General features: G+C 42.0%; 2 protein-coding genes across 3 annotated transcripts in view; both read right to left on the bottom strand.

Annotated features, from left to right (window-relative positions):
* Positions 1 to 4,265: 4,265 nt before the first annotated feature.
* Positions 4,266 to 13,113, bottom strand: LOC121606272 (ras-related protein Rab-14-like). Its single transcript, XM_041936484.1, has 8 exons — positions 12,996 to 13,113; positions 12,446 to 12,504; positions 10,112 to 10,165; positions 8,643 to 8,820; positions 8,357 to 8,423; positions 6,907 to 6,994; positions 6,770 to 6,800; positions 4,266 to 6,331 (listed from the first exon to the last, which is right to left on the bottom strand). The coding sequence occupies exons 2-8, from the start codon at positions 12,495 to 12,497 to the stop codon at positions 6,154 to 6,156; spliced, it is 648 nt and encodes a 215-aa protein (XP_041792418.1). The 5' UTR covers positions 12,498 to 12,504; positions 12,996 to 13,113; the 3' UTR covers positions 4,266 to 6,153.
* Positions 13,114 to 14,691: 1,578 nt separating this feature from the next.
* The window catches only part of si:dkey-220o5.5 (actin filament-associated protein 1-like 2), a 19,359-nt gene continuing 15,720 nt past the window's right edge, over positions 14,692 to 18,330 (bottom strand). For both annotated transcript variants that reach the window (XM_041937134.1, XM_041937135.1), the window contains exons 12-16: positions 17,203 to 17,320; positions 17,027 to 17,114; positions 16,617 to 16,783; positions 16,377 to 16,487; positions 14,692 to 15,615 (exon numbers count right to left, since the gene is read on the bottom strand). In XM_041937134.1, coding sequence (XP_041793068.1) covers positions 15,589 to 15,615; positions 16,377 to 16,487; positions 16,617 to 16,783; positions 17,027 to 17,114; positions 17,203 to 17,320 — 511 coding nt within the window. In that variant the 3' untranslated portion in view covers positions 14,692 to 15,588. The remainder of the gene's footprint in view (positions 15,616 to 16,376; positions 16,488 to 16,616; positions 16,784 to 17,026; positions 17,115 to 17,202; positions 17,321 to 18,330) is intronic.

Raw genomic sequence — 18,330 nt, 5'->3', positions numbered from 1 at the left:
TTACTAATAATTAGTGAGTTAATGAGTATTTTCACACTGTAATATTGCTACTATTGCTATTGCTAAAATCTGAGTCCTTCTTTCACTGCTGCCTTCTGGAGTTAGATGTTCAAGCTGCTACTTTTCTCAAGTCTGTGTGGTAAATTCTGAAGCTACAGCAGATAATTAGCTCATCTTAGCATAACGCTAAGCTAAGACTGGAGTCATTACAGGAGTTGGTATCACCAACAGTTGAGCAACAGTTAGAAACACTGAACTTGACTTTGTAATCATTGTAATAATGATAATGCAGAAAAGCTGAGTGGACACACTTTACCAAAGCTAGCACGCTAGCTTGTTAGCAGTATTTCTGACCAGGTTCATTTGGTCTGGCGGTGCAGATGAACCTCAAACAAAACAAAGTTGATGCAGACTCATCGGAGTATATACAGTATATATACTTTATTTACAAAGAACTGAACCCCCCCCATGTCTTACAATGAAAAGGTACAGCTGAAGAAAATCAGGACAGATTTAGAATATAAATAGTCAAAGAATCATCAGACGCGTTTGTTACTTCAGCAGACAGAAAATCAACAGACTTTACAGAAAGACAAAAAGAATAAAAGGTACAGAGCATGTTCCAGCCAGTACAGCGCCTCCTGCTGGCTGATCAGTAGAATGATTTGAAATGCTGTTTCTGCTACGAATGAACTGAATAATTTAAAATCGCAGTAGCTCCGAAATGTTTTCTTGTTACAAGCGTTTATTGTTCTGAAAAGTAGCCGTTCTGTTCATCTGCAGACGTTCTCGTTGTTCTCACAGATCACTGATCAAATTTAGCTCATTTGAGAGAGCGTCGTTTTTTTTGGTTTAACAGGCGAGTGCACTGCAACAACGCTGCCCCCTGCAGTCCTGGAGCTGCTTCTCTCTCCTCTGCTGCGTTTTAATCATTTTTGAAGTATTTTCTTTAAATGCTTGTGTTTTCCTTTGGCGAGGAAGCTTAAGGCGGCGGTCACGACAGTACAACAGAACTGAACGTTTTTTTCTTTTGGGAATCCAGTAACTTCTTGTTGACTTCTGTGACGCTTTGGTTCCCAGAAAGTGGTTAAAATCTTTCGGAGCAGAATTTTAAAAACACACAAGCGTCAACGAGGAAGCAAACTATCTTCTTCTTTCCTTAAAAAAACATGTTTTCGCAGCGAATGCAACGTGCAGGTTAAGTGACGACAAGCAACAAGAACCTGGGAGTCCCATGTGTTGTTTACAGCGAGGGAGGGGCTTCATTCAGAAATCAAGCATCACAGCTGAAGGCTGCTGTCCACCAATCAGGGGACAGCGAAGAGTAAAGTCACACTGATCACTCCCCATTCAGACAGATGTGGACACAGTGAAAAACCAGATTCTGCGTTGATGTGGTCCAGGAGTCCTCGGTGAAGCCCGGACACACAAACGGGTCTGGCTTCAGTGTCCTCAACACATGAGTTTGGACTGGATGTACACGGGATCTAAGCGAGACTCGCCACCAGACGACCTTCTGAACGGCGGTATCACAGAGAACGAGGAGATCAGAGCGAGGAAAACCATCGCGGCTGCCTTTCCAACTCTAAATAAAGTTTCATTCAAAGCAACAGCAGTACGGAGTCCCAGAGCAGACAAATGTCACCAAGTTCTAAGTTAATGAACCGTGAACAGACTGTGAGCGTAAGAGAGTTCAGTTTAATCCATAAAAATCCTTCTTCACCTCCAAATTAAAAATGTATCTTAGAATAATAAAAAAAACTCAAATTCCTGGAAGTCAAAAATTTGACTTTTTAAATAAGTGATGATCTAGAAAGTGATTTGAGATGATCTCATAACTATAACATCAAACATTCTGACTCATCATTGTGAATTAGCATTAGTGTTTTTATCCTTTTTAATTTTCTTTCTTTTTCTTATTCAAACAGCACGTTTCTCTCTTACTGGCTCACTTTATTTATTTCTTATCGTATTTTCTTGCTCCTGGCAGACGTTTATCACTCTCATGTATTTTCTTATCAATATTTCTCATTATTACAACATGGAAAAATGAATATTGTCAGGAAAATTGAACACAAATAAATGATTTAACACACGCTGACTGACTTTTTACGTCATTACTTTTACGTAATAATTAATACTTGGACTGATCGGACAGCCTGTTGGTGACGTTTGTTGCGTCCTGGACTCATTTGGACTGATGGACCTTGAGGGGAAACATCTCTCTGGCTTTCTAAAAGCTCTTGGTATTTACGAAGTTTAACTGAATATTATTTTACACACTGAACATAAACAGGAAGCTGACAGTTGAGGCGTTTAGTGTAACTCTGACACTCCAGCAGAATGTCATCAGGTCAAATCCACATCAATCGATTTCTTTTGAAAACACTAAATCAAATGACAGTGTGTGCATCTGTCGGCCTGTTGATTACACCTTTAAAATATTTAAAAAGAGTCGAAGTTTAGCGGAGCTACACTGTCGATGTCTGATGGTGCTGGAATGTTTCTAATGGAACAAAGTTTGCTGACTGATTAGACTGATCACACTCTAACGCCATGAATTCATTTTACTTTTAATCATTAGTTGATAACTGACAGTGACAGTAGAGGAAACTTTAAAGCACTTCAGGATATCAAGGCTCGGGACATTTGGAGCTGAACCAGGTGGCGCTCAAAGGAAAATGATGTTTTAATTGGAAGGCAGAAGGTTCTGCATTTTGCAAAATGTCAGAAAATATCTTTAAGATCCCAAGAGAAATAATTTGACTTAAACAATATTCAGTTAGTTTGTACATAAGCAAAACATGACGCCTTCGTTGCAATTCAACAATTACAACCTTGATTCCAAATAAGTCTGGACTCAACAAATAAAACCAGAATCAATCATTAACAAACAAACATTAACTGTGAGTCCAGGTATTAATCTCTTTGTCCAATCACGTGTTCACAAAGTGTTGAACCTCGCTCCATCCTCGCTGTGAACCACTGAGCCTTTCAATCATGATGCTATCACCTGTTACCAATCAACCTGTTTACCTGTGGAATGATCCAAACAGGTGTTTTTGGAGCGTTCCACATCTTTCCCAGTCTTTAGTTGCTCCTGTCCCAACGTGTTTGAAACGTGTTGCTGCATCAGATTCAGAATCAGCAGATATTTAAAAATAAATGAAGCTGATGAGCTCAGACAGTAAATATATTGACTTTGCGCTGTTTGCAGGTGAGTTTCTGTCACAGAGGATCAGCAGGTGATCACATCCTGTTATATTTATGTTTTACAGAGTCTCAACATCTTTGGAATCAGGGTTGTAGCTGCAACGAACCAGAAACCAGAGTGATGCATTCAAAAGAAGTGTGATTCCTGCCTCGTGTTAAAAATAAAAACAGGCAGAAATAAATTAAAACAATCTATGTTGCAGTTGAACAGAGGCAAGAAATGGCCACTGGGGGGAGCTGTGACATGGAAAATATACTGTATATATATTCGGAAACATGTTAGAAAAAAAAAGCCTATCCTGAACTTGTGATCCACTGAGGGACCAGTAGTAACATTCTGGATCAGGTAAGTCATTTTTTTCTTCATCATCACCTTCATCGATCGGTTGTTTTATGTCTCAACAGAGAAATCAAATATTTTAAAAAAGGCCAAGTGTGGAGATGCAGAGATGGTGGATTTGGTTACTGGGTGGAGCTTCCTGTCATTGAATATATGTTCGTTGGAGGTCTTCAAGGGTCCACTTTGTCCCAAGTGACAAAGAACTGACCCAGGACCCCAGTAAGGCTGGGTCCAAATAATATTCGGTCTAATTTGGTCGGGCAGGGTCTTTCTGCATTGTGTCTCATTTTTGAAAATGAGTGTGTACATCTGTTGGATTTAAAGATTTCCATGAAGACCTGTGATGTGTGCATTAATGCTTTTCATGTCCAATGAGGGTCTAGCTCTTTCCTGGGACCCCTCCTTCGAGCTGGGAGTACAGGGGTACGGCAGCGATTTAGATGGGATCATGTGAACTAGTTTGGTTGAAGCACACTAAAGCTTTTAGTATTGCACTTCCATAAAATCTGGACTGTCATTAGAGATATATTAAGCCGGTTTCCACCACTGACGGTACCCTCTGTAAAGTGAAGCCAAAACATCTCTTAACAGTTTGTTTTCCTGGTAAGTTTAGTTTTGATTAATTATTTGATGCTGGCAGCTCAGCTGGGCGGGACCTCCAGCCCCCGATCACTACTGCACAGACTCTGACTCCAAATGATGTCGGCAGCGAAAGATGGTGGCGCCCGTTTGCAGATTTTTTTTTTTTGGCTTCATTTTTGTACAGCGGGAGGAAGCGGAGGCGTGTCAGCCATCTTTATTCACAGTCTGTGGTTTAATCAGAGCGCTGTTTGTGAATTCATGGATGAGGAACAAGCGAGATGAGGAGCTTCCTGGCACATTTTTATCAGAGGAAGAATCATTTTCTGTGAAGCCGGAATCCCAGAGATGAGGTCAGACGTCCAGGTCACAGTTAGATTTTATGATTTTGACGCATGAATTTTAAAGACTTTACTAACTGAACTACAAATGATGGAGATAACACACGTATAAGACATAAGCACAACTTTAAATCCAAAAGTTCATATCAAAGAGTGAATGTCAGAACTGGGTGATGATCTGGATTTATAGCAGATCAGATTATAACTAAATGTGACCCTAAGGCCTAGTTTTGAAGATTTGGACTGGAGGTGGGTCTTGATTTGGACAGAGAGCAGTCCAGCTTCAGCCAAGGGCAGGAATTTCCAAATGTGAGCTGTGTTTCTATATTTTTCTCTTTGGACAAGGGTAGTCCAAATTTGAGGGACGGCCAAGTCTGGACCAACATGACTGCCTCTGGCCAACGGGGCTCAAGACTTAGAAGAGACAAGGTCCTGAGGGTAAGTCCAAAAAAAGGGTTGTCTGGTGATGAGCTTGGAGCTGCCCCTTTTCTGTGTTTAGATGAGTCCTCCTTGGTCTACCTTTGGGTCAAGCATGTCTGGATGCTGAAGGCCAGTGGTAACTTGGACCAGTGGTTCATCTTAAGGCCAGGCTCTGGATCTGACCATTACAATGTCCAGATTTAGAAGTAAGGTGACCCCATTTAAATTAGGTGCTGTCCAATTTTGGGCTCAGGGGTGGTTCAGATTTGAGCCTTGTATCTTCATTTGTTTTTTTGGGTTATCAGTATTTCACATTTTAGACCAGGGTAGTCCCAAATCTGAACTGCTCTCACTTGAATCAGGCCAAAATCACTCCAGGCTTGGAAGAAAGAAGGTCCGGGGCTTAGTGTTGGGGAAAAAGGGTTGGGTGGGTTATGGGTTTAGGGTTATCCTGTTCTGGGGTTAGAAAAGTCCAGACTGTCCAAGGTTTGGGCCAAACAAGTCTGGATATGGGTTTGGACCAGTCCATCTTCGGCCTATGCTGTGGATGGCCATGGCAACGTTTGGAACAAAGGCAAACCATTGTGGTGCAACTCAATTTTGGGCTCTAATTTAGTCTAAATTTCAGCCTTGTATCTTTATTTGTCTCTTGATGTTTTGCGCTCTGGATGAGGGTACTCCTATATTTAGATACCCCTGCTCGAGTTGGACCAACAGGGTTCCAGACTTGGAAGAGATGGGGTTGGGACAGTACTCCAATCTTGGAAAAGGGGTTTCTGGTCCTGTCAGGAACACTCATAAAATAGTCCAGAATGGCCTCAGTTTGGCCCAAGCATGCCTGAATGAGGGCTGAAGGCAGTCTGTTGGGGATTCATGCTGTGGGATTCCTTTTGTCCAGACAGTGATCCAGTTTAGGTCTAGGATGGTCCTGATTTGGAAGTTGTCCAATACTGATCCAAATTTGAGACGGATCCAGAAGTGGCACACAGCGGTCCTGATTTAACCAAAGCTGCTAAATGTTTGTTTGGGTGGAGGAAGGTTGAATCTTGTTTTGGAGACTGAATTGGGGTCTGGGTTCGACAGTAGGTTGTTGGGCAACTGCTGTTAAATGTTAAATATAATCCAGCTCAATCCTGTCTGACGTACTCTGGATAGAAGACGCATGTCGGTGCCTGGTGAAGAGGAGATCTCCGTGTATGTATCTGTCTGTCTCTGTCCGTCCATCCGTCCATTTGATGGGTCTGTAGGTTCTGTCTGGGGTTAGCAGCTGCAGCCTTCTTTGGCCGGCTGGCTGTCGGCGTTGAGGCGGCCTCCCTGCGGCGCAGACGGTTTGTGCTGGACTCCTGACTCAGCAGCGTTCAGGTCCAGACTTCCATCTTGAATGTTTTGGTAAATCCTCTTTGCTGCTTCCAGGAAGGCCTCTTCCACATTCTCACCCCTGAGGAAAAAGATCAAGATACAAATAAGGATTGAAAAGGCTTAGACATGGACTAGACTGCCCTTTTTACAAATGAGTCAAATTTGTTTGAAAATTAGGCTGATTTATACAATCTGGGTTCTGGTTTATTTTTCAAGGGCATGTTTCAGATCAGGACCAACATTTTGAATGTCAAGTCCTCATGTGTGTACCTGAGTGCATCGATGCTTCACATGAAACAACATCTGTGTGTATTTGATGTGCGAATGTGTTAACTGGAATACCTTGTTTTCTACTTTGTCTTCAACTGAACTGTATGTCTTTCATAGCGATGAGGAAACAATATGAGACAGGAAAGCTTTTATGGATCAGGAACCACAGTTTTACCAGAACACCATCCACCACAACCAGCCTATTGTGTGTGATGGACAGTGGATGGAGGTGTGTATGCACACTTACGTCTTAGCGCTGGCCTCTAGAAACAGCAAACCTGATCACCAACAGGAAGTAAAGATCACAATCAGTCTGACGTCCCATCTTCATCTTCGTCTTCATTTTTATTTGACCATTTCATGTGACACAAACAGAATTCTCACCATTCTCTTCAGCAAACTGTTTGGCTTCCTCATACGTCACATCTCTCTGAGCCTCCAGGTCGGCCTTGTTACCAATCAGAATGATCACCTGGACACACACACACACACACACACACACACACACACACACACACACACACACACACACACACACACACACACACACACAAAAATACATGCATTATCAGACTACACATGATTTGAGCCATTTTGAAGTGGAACAAATTTCTAAATTGTAAGAGTTAAAAATCAATTATTATCTGAAAGAATGTAAACGTTGTTTAAAATGATAGACGGTCAATATGATTTGAGAGGAAAAAGTGATTAGTAAGGAAGTGAAAACGTGCATTAAAAATAACTTATTCAACCAATAAAAAAATGCGTGACCAGAAAATAACATTGGCACCAATATGAAAGGGTACAAGAAACAGCTTCAGCCGAAACCTTTTCAGAAAGAAATCTTTGCTGTTTTTTTTACTGATAAAACACAACACAGATTGTTTTTTTGTTTTTTTTTGCAGTGTTGTGATATTTGAGTAATTGCCTTTTTTAGTGGATTCTTGCTCTGTTGTGTCTAACAGCTCCAACATGTGTTGAATATATCTGAACTGAGCTGATCAGTGACACCAACCGTCCCTCTGTAACATCCACCAGGTTGCTCATTGACTCTGGACCATTGCTGAATGGCACCACACAGTGGCTGGAGTGTGCATTACATCCAGGCTGATATGTGTTACGATGCATGTTGATACTGTGACATTTGTTCCAGTTGACGTTGACAGTGTAACTCTTCATACTGACGCAGTTGAGGCAGCCAATCCAGCGGCAGTCATGTGACGTCAGCTCTGTTATTTATTGCGGTTGGTTATTATTTATTGTCAGACTGCTTCCCAAACCTGAACGAGCAAACATCAGATCGTTTCAGTTTCGCCCCGTCAAGATGTCCTGACCCGCCCTGTGTGTCTGCAGACAGGATAAACAACGAGTCGCTCGTTTCGACTGCGATGTCCTCCACGTTTCCCTTCAGTTCACAGTCAACTAGGACGACTAGAGACTAATTATGATGCTGAGAATCAGAACATCTGACAAGAGTCACAAGAAAGTAAACTGTCCAAGGCTGAGAAAAGGTAACTGACTTAAGTCGGCTTAGCGACCTGCAGAGGGACAAATCAGAAGTGGCTCAAAAAAGAAAAATAATGCCTTCATCCCGTCATCGCGCTGTGATGTCACTACCCCGACAGCCAGCTGCTGGATTCACTGACCCACCGATTATTTCTCGAAGTTTCTCCTGACCTGCATTCTCCACCAGAGGAATCAGGGACTAAATGAAAGACATTCAATCCTGATGGAGACGTTTTCAGGTGTGAAACTCAAACATGAACAAACACCTTCAGTTCCTGTGGCTGGTGTGTATGTGTGTGTGTGTGTGTGTGTGTGCGTATAAACTCACTGTGTTTGGGTTGGTCAGGTTCCTGGCATCTGTCAACCAGCTGCTCAAGTGATTATAAGTACTTCTCCTGAACACACACAGGAATGATGAGACAGAAGCAGAGTTATTCATCAAAAGCTTGTTTGAATATGAAAACAATGTCACTTTCATCAGTGTGTTGACGTCTCTTATTCTCTGTCTCATCTCCTCCACCAGATTACTGAAGCCCAGATTCTTTTAAATGAGCGGGAAGTTCCCGAGGACGAGCACCCACACAAACAAACAACCGACCACATGACATCAGTACCTGGTGATGTCATACACCATGAGGGCCCCGGCGGCCCCTCTGTAATAGGACCTGGTGACGGCCCTGAAGCGCTCTTGACCGGCTGTGTCCCAGATCTGCAGCTTCACCTTCTGACCGTGGACCTCCATGATCCTCGTCCCAAACTCCACCCCGATGGTGTGAGGACAGTCCGCCATGACTATAAACACGCACACACACACAGATTTGAATAATCCTGATTCTGGATCTACTTTGACTTTAAAGCAAAATCATGATGCGAAAAAGCAAAAAATTTGTGTGTATGAACTTCCCACAGGAACGAAGCACAGACAGTCAAACTGATTCTTCCTCTTCTTCGTGTTATATTCTTCATACAATACAGGATTAAACAATGAAATACAGTTGTAGCAACTTCCACAACACACACAGAACATTACAGATATCCAAATATTATTAGTTTGAATAGAATAACTGAACTATGTATCTATTATATCGATGTTTACTGCACATGTACAGAAATCAGTCATCTGCAAAGAAAAATGTTAATGAACAGCAGCTTCCTGAAGTGTCCTGAGTCCATGTATTAAAGGATAGCTTTCGTTTTTTTACAACCTGGACCTTATTTGTAGCATTAAATACGACCATTTACTCCCCCAGACAACTTTGGTGGCATTTGGAGTCGTTTTGAAGAAATTAGCCCCAGAGGAGCGGCGCGTATATCCGTATAATGCGAGTACTCGGGGCGTCCATGCGCAGCCTCTATATAACGCATAATCTGCAGAAACTCGTTCATATTCCAATATTTAGTTCTGATATGCTGGTGCTATTCCCCTCTGAGCCGGCGGTCGGCTAGTTTAGCTGTAGTTTGGCACAGCTATGGTTCGTTATTGCGTATTCGTAGCCGACCGCCGCAGAGTCAGCCGTGTTGTGGCCGGCTGCTCGCAGCGCCCGGCGTTCGGTAATGACATCATCCACGTCAGAGGTAGTTACCTAGAGACGCCGGATGTTGATAACATGCCACCACGGGCTCAGAGGGGAATAGCACCAGCATATCATAACTAAATATTGGAATATGAACGAGTTTCTGCAGATTATGTGTTATATAGAGGCTGCGCATGGATGCCCCGAGTACTCGCATTATACGGATATACGCGCCGCTCCTCTGGGGCTAATTTCCTCAAAATGACTCCAAATGCCACCAAAGTTGTCTGGGGGAGTAAATGGTCGTATTTAATGATACAAATAAGGTCCAGGTTGTAAATAACAAAAGTTATCCTTTAATCTCCTTTACACCTTCATCAGTGATGATGACGATACTTTTTATGCTTCTTAACAAAAAATGTTCCGGATTCAAAGACGAGCAGAACAATAAGCAGGAAAAACAAAGAGAACTGATGAGGAGGACGAGGAGGAGGAGGAAGGGAAGAGGAAGATGATGCACAGAACGAGGTGATAAGGAAGAGCAGTGAGGAGGAGGAGGAGGGACTCACATTTTTTCTCTGTGAACTGATGCAGCAGACAAGACTTCCCTACTCCCATATCACCTGCAGAGACAGGAAGTGAAGACGTGAGGTCAGAGGTCACAGTCAGACCGCCATCAGGACAGTTTCACTTCTCACACTGGATGAAACAGACGAGAAGATCTGCTGCTTGGTTTCATCTCAATAATGTGACTTTAAAAAGCTCAGGATTACACGTTCATGTTCCGATCACTTTGTTACTTAGACGTGTTCTATGGTTCTGAACACTACAACACCCAGGAGCTTCAGCTGCGGTTGCTATGGAGAAGCAGGTATGGTTACTACATTGATCCCAAACTGATTCAAATGGCTCAGTGTTGTATCATCTTTAGCTTCAGCTCACCATTAGCAGTGGAGACAGCTGAATGTGACGCTCTGTGATTGGATGTTTGAGAGTGAAATGCACCCTGGGAGTCACAGCTGACTTCTGTCCCTCAGGTTTTATCTCCACCAGCTTCCTGTAGCTTTGACTTTTTATCAACGCAGCAGATATTCTCTGACACAGCTGTTCATCTTTTGTTCTGATGGTTCGAGTTTCACAAACATCAGAGACGAGAACAGAGAAGTGACCGTCACGAACACGGTCTGAAGGACTGAACAGAAAGACTGCAGGGCGAACTAACAGCAGTCAGCCTGTCCCTGACTGATCATCAAGTCTCTCAAATCAATTTCCATACAAGCAGCTCGAGCAGTCTGGAAGGTAGAAAATCAATTTAAAGATGGATGCTGTCATTTAGAAACACTTTATAATTACTCGGTCAAAATATGTTCGAATACGGTCCAATTCAGATTCCACACATGATAACTCGGAACAACATGTGCTATAAACAAAAGAGTGGTTTCTTGTTTTTGAAGTTAATACTCACTAAAAACAACATTTTTCCTTTAGTCACAGAAAACTGAGAACAAATACAGTTCCAGTTTCTTTATTTTCATTATTTTCTATATTGAGATTAAAACTGAAAACCTTAAATTTATGAACATGGAATTATGTACTAACAAAATACTGAGAACGAAGCAAAATGTGTTTTATATTTGAGATTCTTCAAAGTAATAACCTTTGTCTTGATGACGCGACTGTGCAAACTGCGTCACTCCACCAGGAGCACAACAAAAAGTCTTTTCTAAAAATGTTTTATATTCTGAGGTGTACAGAGTTCTTCAACATCACATATTTATTAGTGAATACTAACTCTACTTTATTTTGCAGTAGTGGAATGTAACTAACTACATTTACTCAAGTACTCTTCTGACAAATTAGAGGTACTTTTACTAAACTTGACTCTTTAATGCCACTTTGTACTTTTTACTCCACCACATTTATCTGACAGAGTTCGATACGATGAGTTACTTTGCACATTTTTACAAACATATAAAGAGTTTATGAATCTGATGTTTTGTTCTCCCAACTTAAACTACCCAACAGTTTATATAAGTAGATCTGAAACAATTAGTGGATTAATCAATTATTTGACAGAATGAAGAAATTTTCCCTGTAAAATCATTTGATGTTTGATTTGCTGCTTTTCCTCTGAATGATCTGAATGTGTTTGTAATAATGTGGAGCTTTGGACTAAACAAACACTGTGAAGGCGTCACTTTGGCCTCATCGTCACCACATTTCTCACTATTTTCACAATGTTTCCAAACCGATCGATCGATCGATTAATGGAGGAAATAATCAGCTGATTGATCCAGAATGAAAAGAATCATTAGTTCAAATGAAGCTCAACCAGCTCCAACAGTAAAATCCTGCTTTGACATGAACGACTGAGTCACAGTAATCTGATGAGATCAGATAGAACAGTAGAACAGTAGAACAGGAGAACAGGAGAACAGTCACAGGGACGTTTTACTGCACTCAGTACTTTTACTTTAATACTTCATGTACATTTTCCTAAATTTTCAATGTAAGACTTACTTTTAATGAAGCATGTTCATTTTTTTTCAATAAAACTTTATTGAATGCTGAACAGAACAATACAGTTCAACAGAAAAGGGTTGAAGCATGTTCACTTGCATACTTTTACTGAAGGAACATTTTCAATGCAGGACTTTCACTTGTAACAGACTACTGTGTGGTATTAGTACTTCTACTTCACATGAGGATCTGAATACTTCCTCCTTCCTGCTGCTGTTCTGTCACTTTTCCATGAAACACACAACATAAAATCTACTTTGAATCTGCGCAGTTTGAGATCGGGTTTCTGTTGAACTTAAAAACCAGCTCAGCCACAGTCAGCTTTGTTAATGCGTGTGTTGAGTTCACTGTCCTCCTGGAATAAATCAAACCGCCTCACTCACCGATGATGATATACTTGAAGATGTAGGAGTAGTTGTAAGGTGCGGCTGTCATCTTGATACTGTGAGGAGGAAAACAGGAAAAGAGGCCTGAATTCAACAAAACTCTGACAAAGTCTGAGTTGAGGCAGAGAGTCCACACCCTGTCTGAACTGAGTCTGTCTCGGTTTAATCATCCATGCGGTGAAACGACCTCAACAGAAACCGTTTAGCTGTGTAACAAACAAAAGGAAGCAGCTAGCTAGGCTAACCCACAGCTAGGCTACACACGGAGCTCAGCTTTAGCATGAGACGGTAAACACCATGACAGTCGTGAAGGATGAAAGCAGCCACACATAGCAGAAGTATTAAACACATTTCACTGACTTCCCCATCTGAGAAAACCTCTGAATCCCTTCTACTAGCTTAGCTCTGTAGCTAACCGGTCGACTAATAGCTGCTGTTCTGTCTACGCCTTGCTAACAGCAGGAGGCCACTTGTATCAGGATTACTACAGAAACCGTAAAATAATACAAACGACAGACAGGATGTGTTAGAAATCCCGTTCTCTTACCTTCGGTCCGGGTGTCTATCTAACCTGTAAACCCGTTTAAACTGTTGATATGACTGATAGTTATCTGTTAGCTCTTTAGCCTGATCCGTCAGGAAACCTTTCTCCTCTTCCGCGATTCTTCTTCTCCAGCGATAAAGGGGGGAAACACCGCGAGACTTACGGGTGTCTACTGCCGCCCAGTGGACGACAGGAGGACGTTTAAATAAAATGATTCTTTCTTTATCCAACCATGTTTTTGGTAACTTCATTGCCCTGAAGTGAGTCACCGGACACATGGACAGACCTGGTAGACACATAAAGATATTTTGCTTATGTTAAAGTATTAAAACCACAACTTAGAAATACTCTGTTGCAAGCAAAACTTAAAAGCCACTCGGCTATATACAGTGCTGGCCCACAAGGCCACTACAGGAAACCAAAGTATTCCCCTGGGACAAAAGAAAAATGAAGAAAACAAAGACAGAGAGCAGAAGTCAGGATTCAGGTATGTGCAGAATTTACAAGAGATGACAAATTATTCAGAATTTTCCATAGACAGCATTTCATAAAGTTGATAAGGTTTCCACTAATTCAAATACTCCAAAAACTCTGTGGGGGGTCTGGTATTTCAACAAAAGACCAACTTGCAGCTAAAGTTTTTAAAAAAATCGATGAATTTCCTGTCATTAAAAGTTTCAGAAAATACCGTAAATGGTGAAATCAGATGAAACGGTGAGTTCACAAAAACCTGCAGCTCATGTTGGCAGGAAATGTTAAAAACAGATTAATTTTAACACAAGCACAGAAATAACTTAATGTAGTAATTTGCGATATTAAAGGGTGTGTGTGTGTGTGTGTGTGTGTGTGCTGCTGAGACCTCTGATTTAATGTCTGAGGGTATAATTCTTGATAAACATCTCTGAATGAAGACATGTTTGCTACATCGTGGTGGTAGAATATCAAAGGTTTGTCATGTTTCACAGTTTCACACAGTCTGATGCATAGCTGAACAGTACATATCTGTCACAGTTGTATTTCACAGTTCTCCAGGTGAAGTGAGGAGGGCCTCCTGTTGTGTCGAGCAGACATTAAAGTCATTCAAACAAACCTGAAGTGTAAAACTCATGTTTTAATATTTCAGTATCATTTTACAGATCAGTGTTTAGTCAACAAATGAAGATTCTCCTGAGATTATTATAAAATCCAGTAAATATAAAAATCATACAAATCAGTGATCGTCATGGTGATAAACAGAAATCATCAATAATTTGTAGTCGTATGTGAACAACAACAGGTAATCCTTCAGTTATAACCAGTGGTGGGAAGTAACTAAGTACATTTAGTCAAGCATTGTACTTAAGTACAAATTTGAGGTACTTTACTTGAGTATTTCCATTTTATGTAGCCTTATACTCCACTACATTGCAGACACAAATATTCTACTTTTTACTCCATTACATCTGTCTGACAGCTTTAGTTACTCTTCAGATTCCTTCCTGTCCAGTGAAAAGCTCGTATCTCCAGATGTGTTGAATGTTTGTGATAAACTGAAGGATGAAGTTTTCCTTCATGTCTTCTTCAGCTAAATAAACTGTTTAAAAAGCCTCTTGGATCAGCTGAAAATGCTTCGTCACAGAGCTGAAAACAGGCTGTTTGTCTGAGATACGAGGTTCTCACAGGACAAACATGTGATGATCTTATAGAATATGAAGCATCGCTGTAGATTAAACCAGCCAACAGGATATAAAGAAGTTCAGATGAGCTCAACCTGAAACATCTACAGCAGGAATATTAATCCACAAACATCAGAGATGATGAGAAACACTGACAGGAAACAACAACACTCTGACTGTGAGTACTTTAATAATACTCACATACTTTTACTTCAGTCAGGTTTGGATGCAGGACTTGTAGTGGAGTATTTTCACAGTGTGGTTTAGTAAAGGCTCTGAATACTTCCTGCACCAGTGGAAATAACACTCAGTTACATCAGAGAGAGTTTGAGGGATTAAACACGACAGAAATAACCGACTGAAACAAACTGTGCTCGTGCAGGATCCTTCACACAGCTGCAGGTCTACAATCAGCAGGTTTTCATGTTTATCCGCTGCGAAGCACCAACAGGAAGGCCAACAAACCTTCGATTGGATAAAATTTAACCCAGATTAGTGATTAACAAGAAAGGTTAATAAAGGAAGTGAGCGCTTTGATGTGTTCGGTCTGCAGTTTGAGCTGTAGAGCAAACGGCTGAGAAAACTTTAGAGATGTGGATGAAGTCCAGAATCAGGCGTGCTCTTGGTTCTGGGTTCTCTTCTTTTCGGTGACATGTTTGTTGATGTGTGGTCATCGCTCGGCACTAATCCGACATAATCTGATAATCTGACGTAGACCGGAACACAAAACTTCACCCTCTGAAAAGCAGGAACTCATCAGCGGCTCTTCAGGTTCATCTGATTTAGGTGATCGTATATCGAGCGTTTAGAACAGCGAACTTAAAGCAGAACAGTGATCATGGTCTGTCATGTTAAAAGAAAACCACGGTGGATCTTCAGGTGTGTCTTCAGGTGAGGGGACTGTGGGTCGCTGATAGGACGTGGCGATGGGACGGCTGCTCTCAAGCTGCAGCTTTGGTTTCCCACTCCTGCGAACACAGCGACAGCAGAGTTAAAAGACACCTGTCAATCATCTGTTTCTGTGGAGACATGTTTTCTCACCTTGAACAGGTGTACTCCAGCACCCTGTGACATCACTGCCGGGTGTGGTTACAGGGGCCACACCCATCAGTGATGCTGGTCAAAGGTGAAGCAGCTGGTTGCAAGTCAAGTTTCAACACTGTTAGCATTTGAACAAGCTACACATGAAATGCTAAACATGCTAACATGAGTAAGTTAACATGATAGCATCAGTGTGCTAGCATGCCATCTCGAGGAACCTGCAGATCACATGACATCATGTGAGGGGAGGATCCGTCCGGCCAGGCTTTAACTCAGGTGCTTGTGGCTGAACCACAGCGGTTCACACCTGTGAGGAACTACTGGCTCCCAAAGAGGTTAGCATAGCTGCTGCTGTAGCATCAGTTCTATCAGAACTGGAGCATTTTCTTAATTGAAAGAAGAACAAAGAACGACTCTGAAGGTTTTTCTCCATGAAAAACACGTTTTCACTCTTCTGATGTCCTACTACGACCTATCAATCACTGATCTGATTGGTTGAAGCCTGTGATAGCTGGTGATAGACAGATGGCATCCAATCACCTGCCAGGTATTTTTTGAAAGTGCCTGCCCCTTTCTTCTCAGATGGTTCTGTGTAACAAACCTTCTGGATCCTCAGGTCACATTTTCCTGGAAATGACCTGAAACCAGTAAAGTGTGATTTGTATTTAAAAGTCTGAGTGAGTCTGACCTTCCTCCTCTGGAAAACCTTTCCATGCTCGATGAACAGCGTTGAGGGAGCTCGTCTCAGAGAGTTCTTAGCTGAGGCCGTCCGTCGCAGCAGAGGGTTCAGGAAACCCGCCTGGACCAGCAGAGACCAGCAAGGTTACAGCAGAGACCAGTGAAACCAGTGGCTGATAGGAGTCAGTACATGCACAAGTAGCGGATGGATGGTGATTTTCACCTTGAAGCCACCTGAGACTGTTCCTACCTGAGCGCGCTCAGTGCAGACAGCAAGTGACTGTCTAAAGGAGGTGCGTTTGTTTTGCTTCCCAGCAGACGCCAGGTTGATCTCTGAGCCCGCCCTCAGCTGCACCGTCCTCTTCCCGGTCAGCTCCAGCTTCTGAACGCCTCGTTCCACTTCCGCCAACTTGCTGTCTGAAACGCAGCAGCACGAAGCGTCGTCACTCACGGCTGTTTTCAGCTGTTTAAACATATTCAATCAGACCACTCGTCTCGCCGTGGAGCAACATATTTACATGCTGTCAACATGTTGCAGCTCATAATTGATTTAATTATTGACGATTATTTTCTGCACCACAGCAAAGGTGAGCGGCGCATCCTCGGCGTGAACGACACCTCTGAGGTTTCTGTTGGTTGAGCCCCTGAGATGAGACTCACTGTGTTTGGTGAACACGGTGTTGCTGTAGGTCACCGAGTCTTTGGACGACACCGAGCTGCAGCGAACTGAATCCTGAGAGCTGTGGAGCTGAAATAATGACAGAGAAGACGAACACTGAACGCTACTCATCAATCGATACTGATCGGAAAAAAATCTGTTGTTCTGTGGACCGTACCATGTGCTCCAGTACGGAGGTGTTGGAGTAGATGGGCTGGCCTCGGCCTGTTACACTCAAATGAAAGGGGTCGTCCATGTAGGTGTTGGAGGTGGGGAACTTTCGAATCTGCAGCCCACTGAGGAGGGAAAACAACACAAATCAAAAATGAAATCACTGCAGAAGAAGAAGAAGAAGAATTAGTACAACACCATGTGGGGTGCCTCAAGGTTCTATTGTTGGACCACTGCTCTTTTTATTTTCTATTAGTGATTTAACAATAACTATAATTCTCATCATCTCAGAAGTATTCTGATCCTTTATGGAAGTAAAAGTACTAATACCACACTGTAAAAATACTTGTTACAAGTCAAAGTCCTGCACTGGAAATGTTCCTTTTTCAAGTATGTAAGTATGATGAGGAAACTGTACTTGAAGTATCAAAGTAAAAGTATTGAGTGCAGTAAAATATCCCTGTGACTGTTCCACTGTTCTCCTGTTCTATCTGTTCTCCTGTTCTCTCTGACCTCATCAGATTACTGTGACTCAGTCGTTCATGTCAAAGCAGGATTTTACTGTTGGAGCTGGTTGAGCTTCATTTTAACTAATGATTCTTTTCATTCTGGATCAATCAGCTGATTATTTCCTCCATTAATCGATCGATCGTTCCGTTTGGAAACATCGTGAAAATAGTGAGAAATGTACATTTGCCTCCTTTTTATTCCAGAATTGGGCTTTAACACATCACTGACTGGCTGTACTTCTATAAGCTGTTGGGTTGTTTAATTCTAACAAAACATCGTTTCATAAACTCTTCATATGTTCGTGAGTAAAAATCAGAGCTAGTAACTAAAGCAGTCAGATAAATGTAATAGAGTAAAAAGTACAACATTTCCCTCTGAGATGTACTGCAGGAGAAGTAGAACGTGACATGAAAAGAATCAAGTAAAATACAAGTACCTCAAACTTATATTCTAGACCAGTACTGGAGTGAATACTCTGCATGACACTCTACCACAGGGAGTATCACTGTGTGTGTGTGTGTGCGTGTGTGTGTGCGTGTGTGTGTGTGTGTGTGCGTGTGCGTGTGTGTGTGTGTGTGCGTGTGTGTGTGCGTGTGTGTGTGTGCGTGGGCGTGTGTGTGTGTGT

This window comes from Chelmon rostratus, chromosome 5 (assembly GCF_017976325.1).
Source record: "Chelmon rostratus isolate fCheRos1 chromosome 5, fCheRos1.pri, whole genome shotgun sequence".
Lineage (NCBI taxonomy): Eukaryota > Metazoa > Chordata > Actinopteri > Chaetodontiformes > Chaetodontidae > Chelmon > Chelmon rostratus.
Note: the sequence above shows the minus strand (reverse complement) of the source record. Positions and strands in the feature narration are given on the sequence as shown.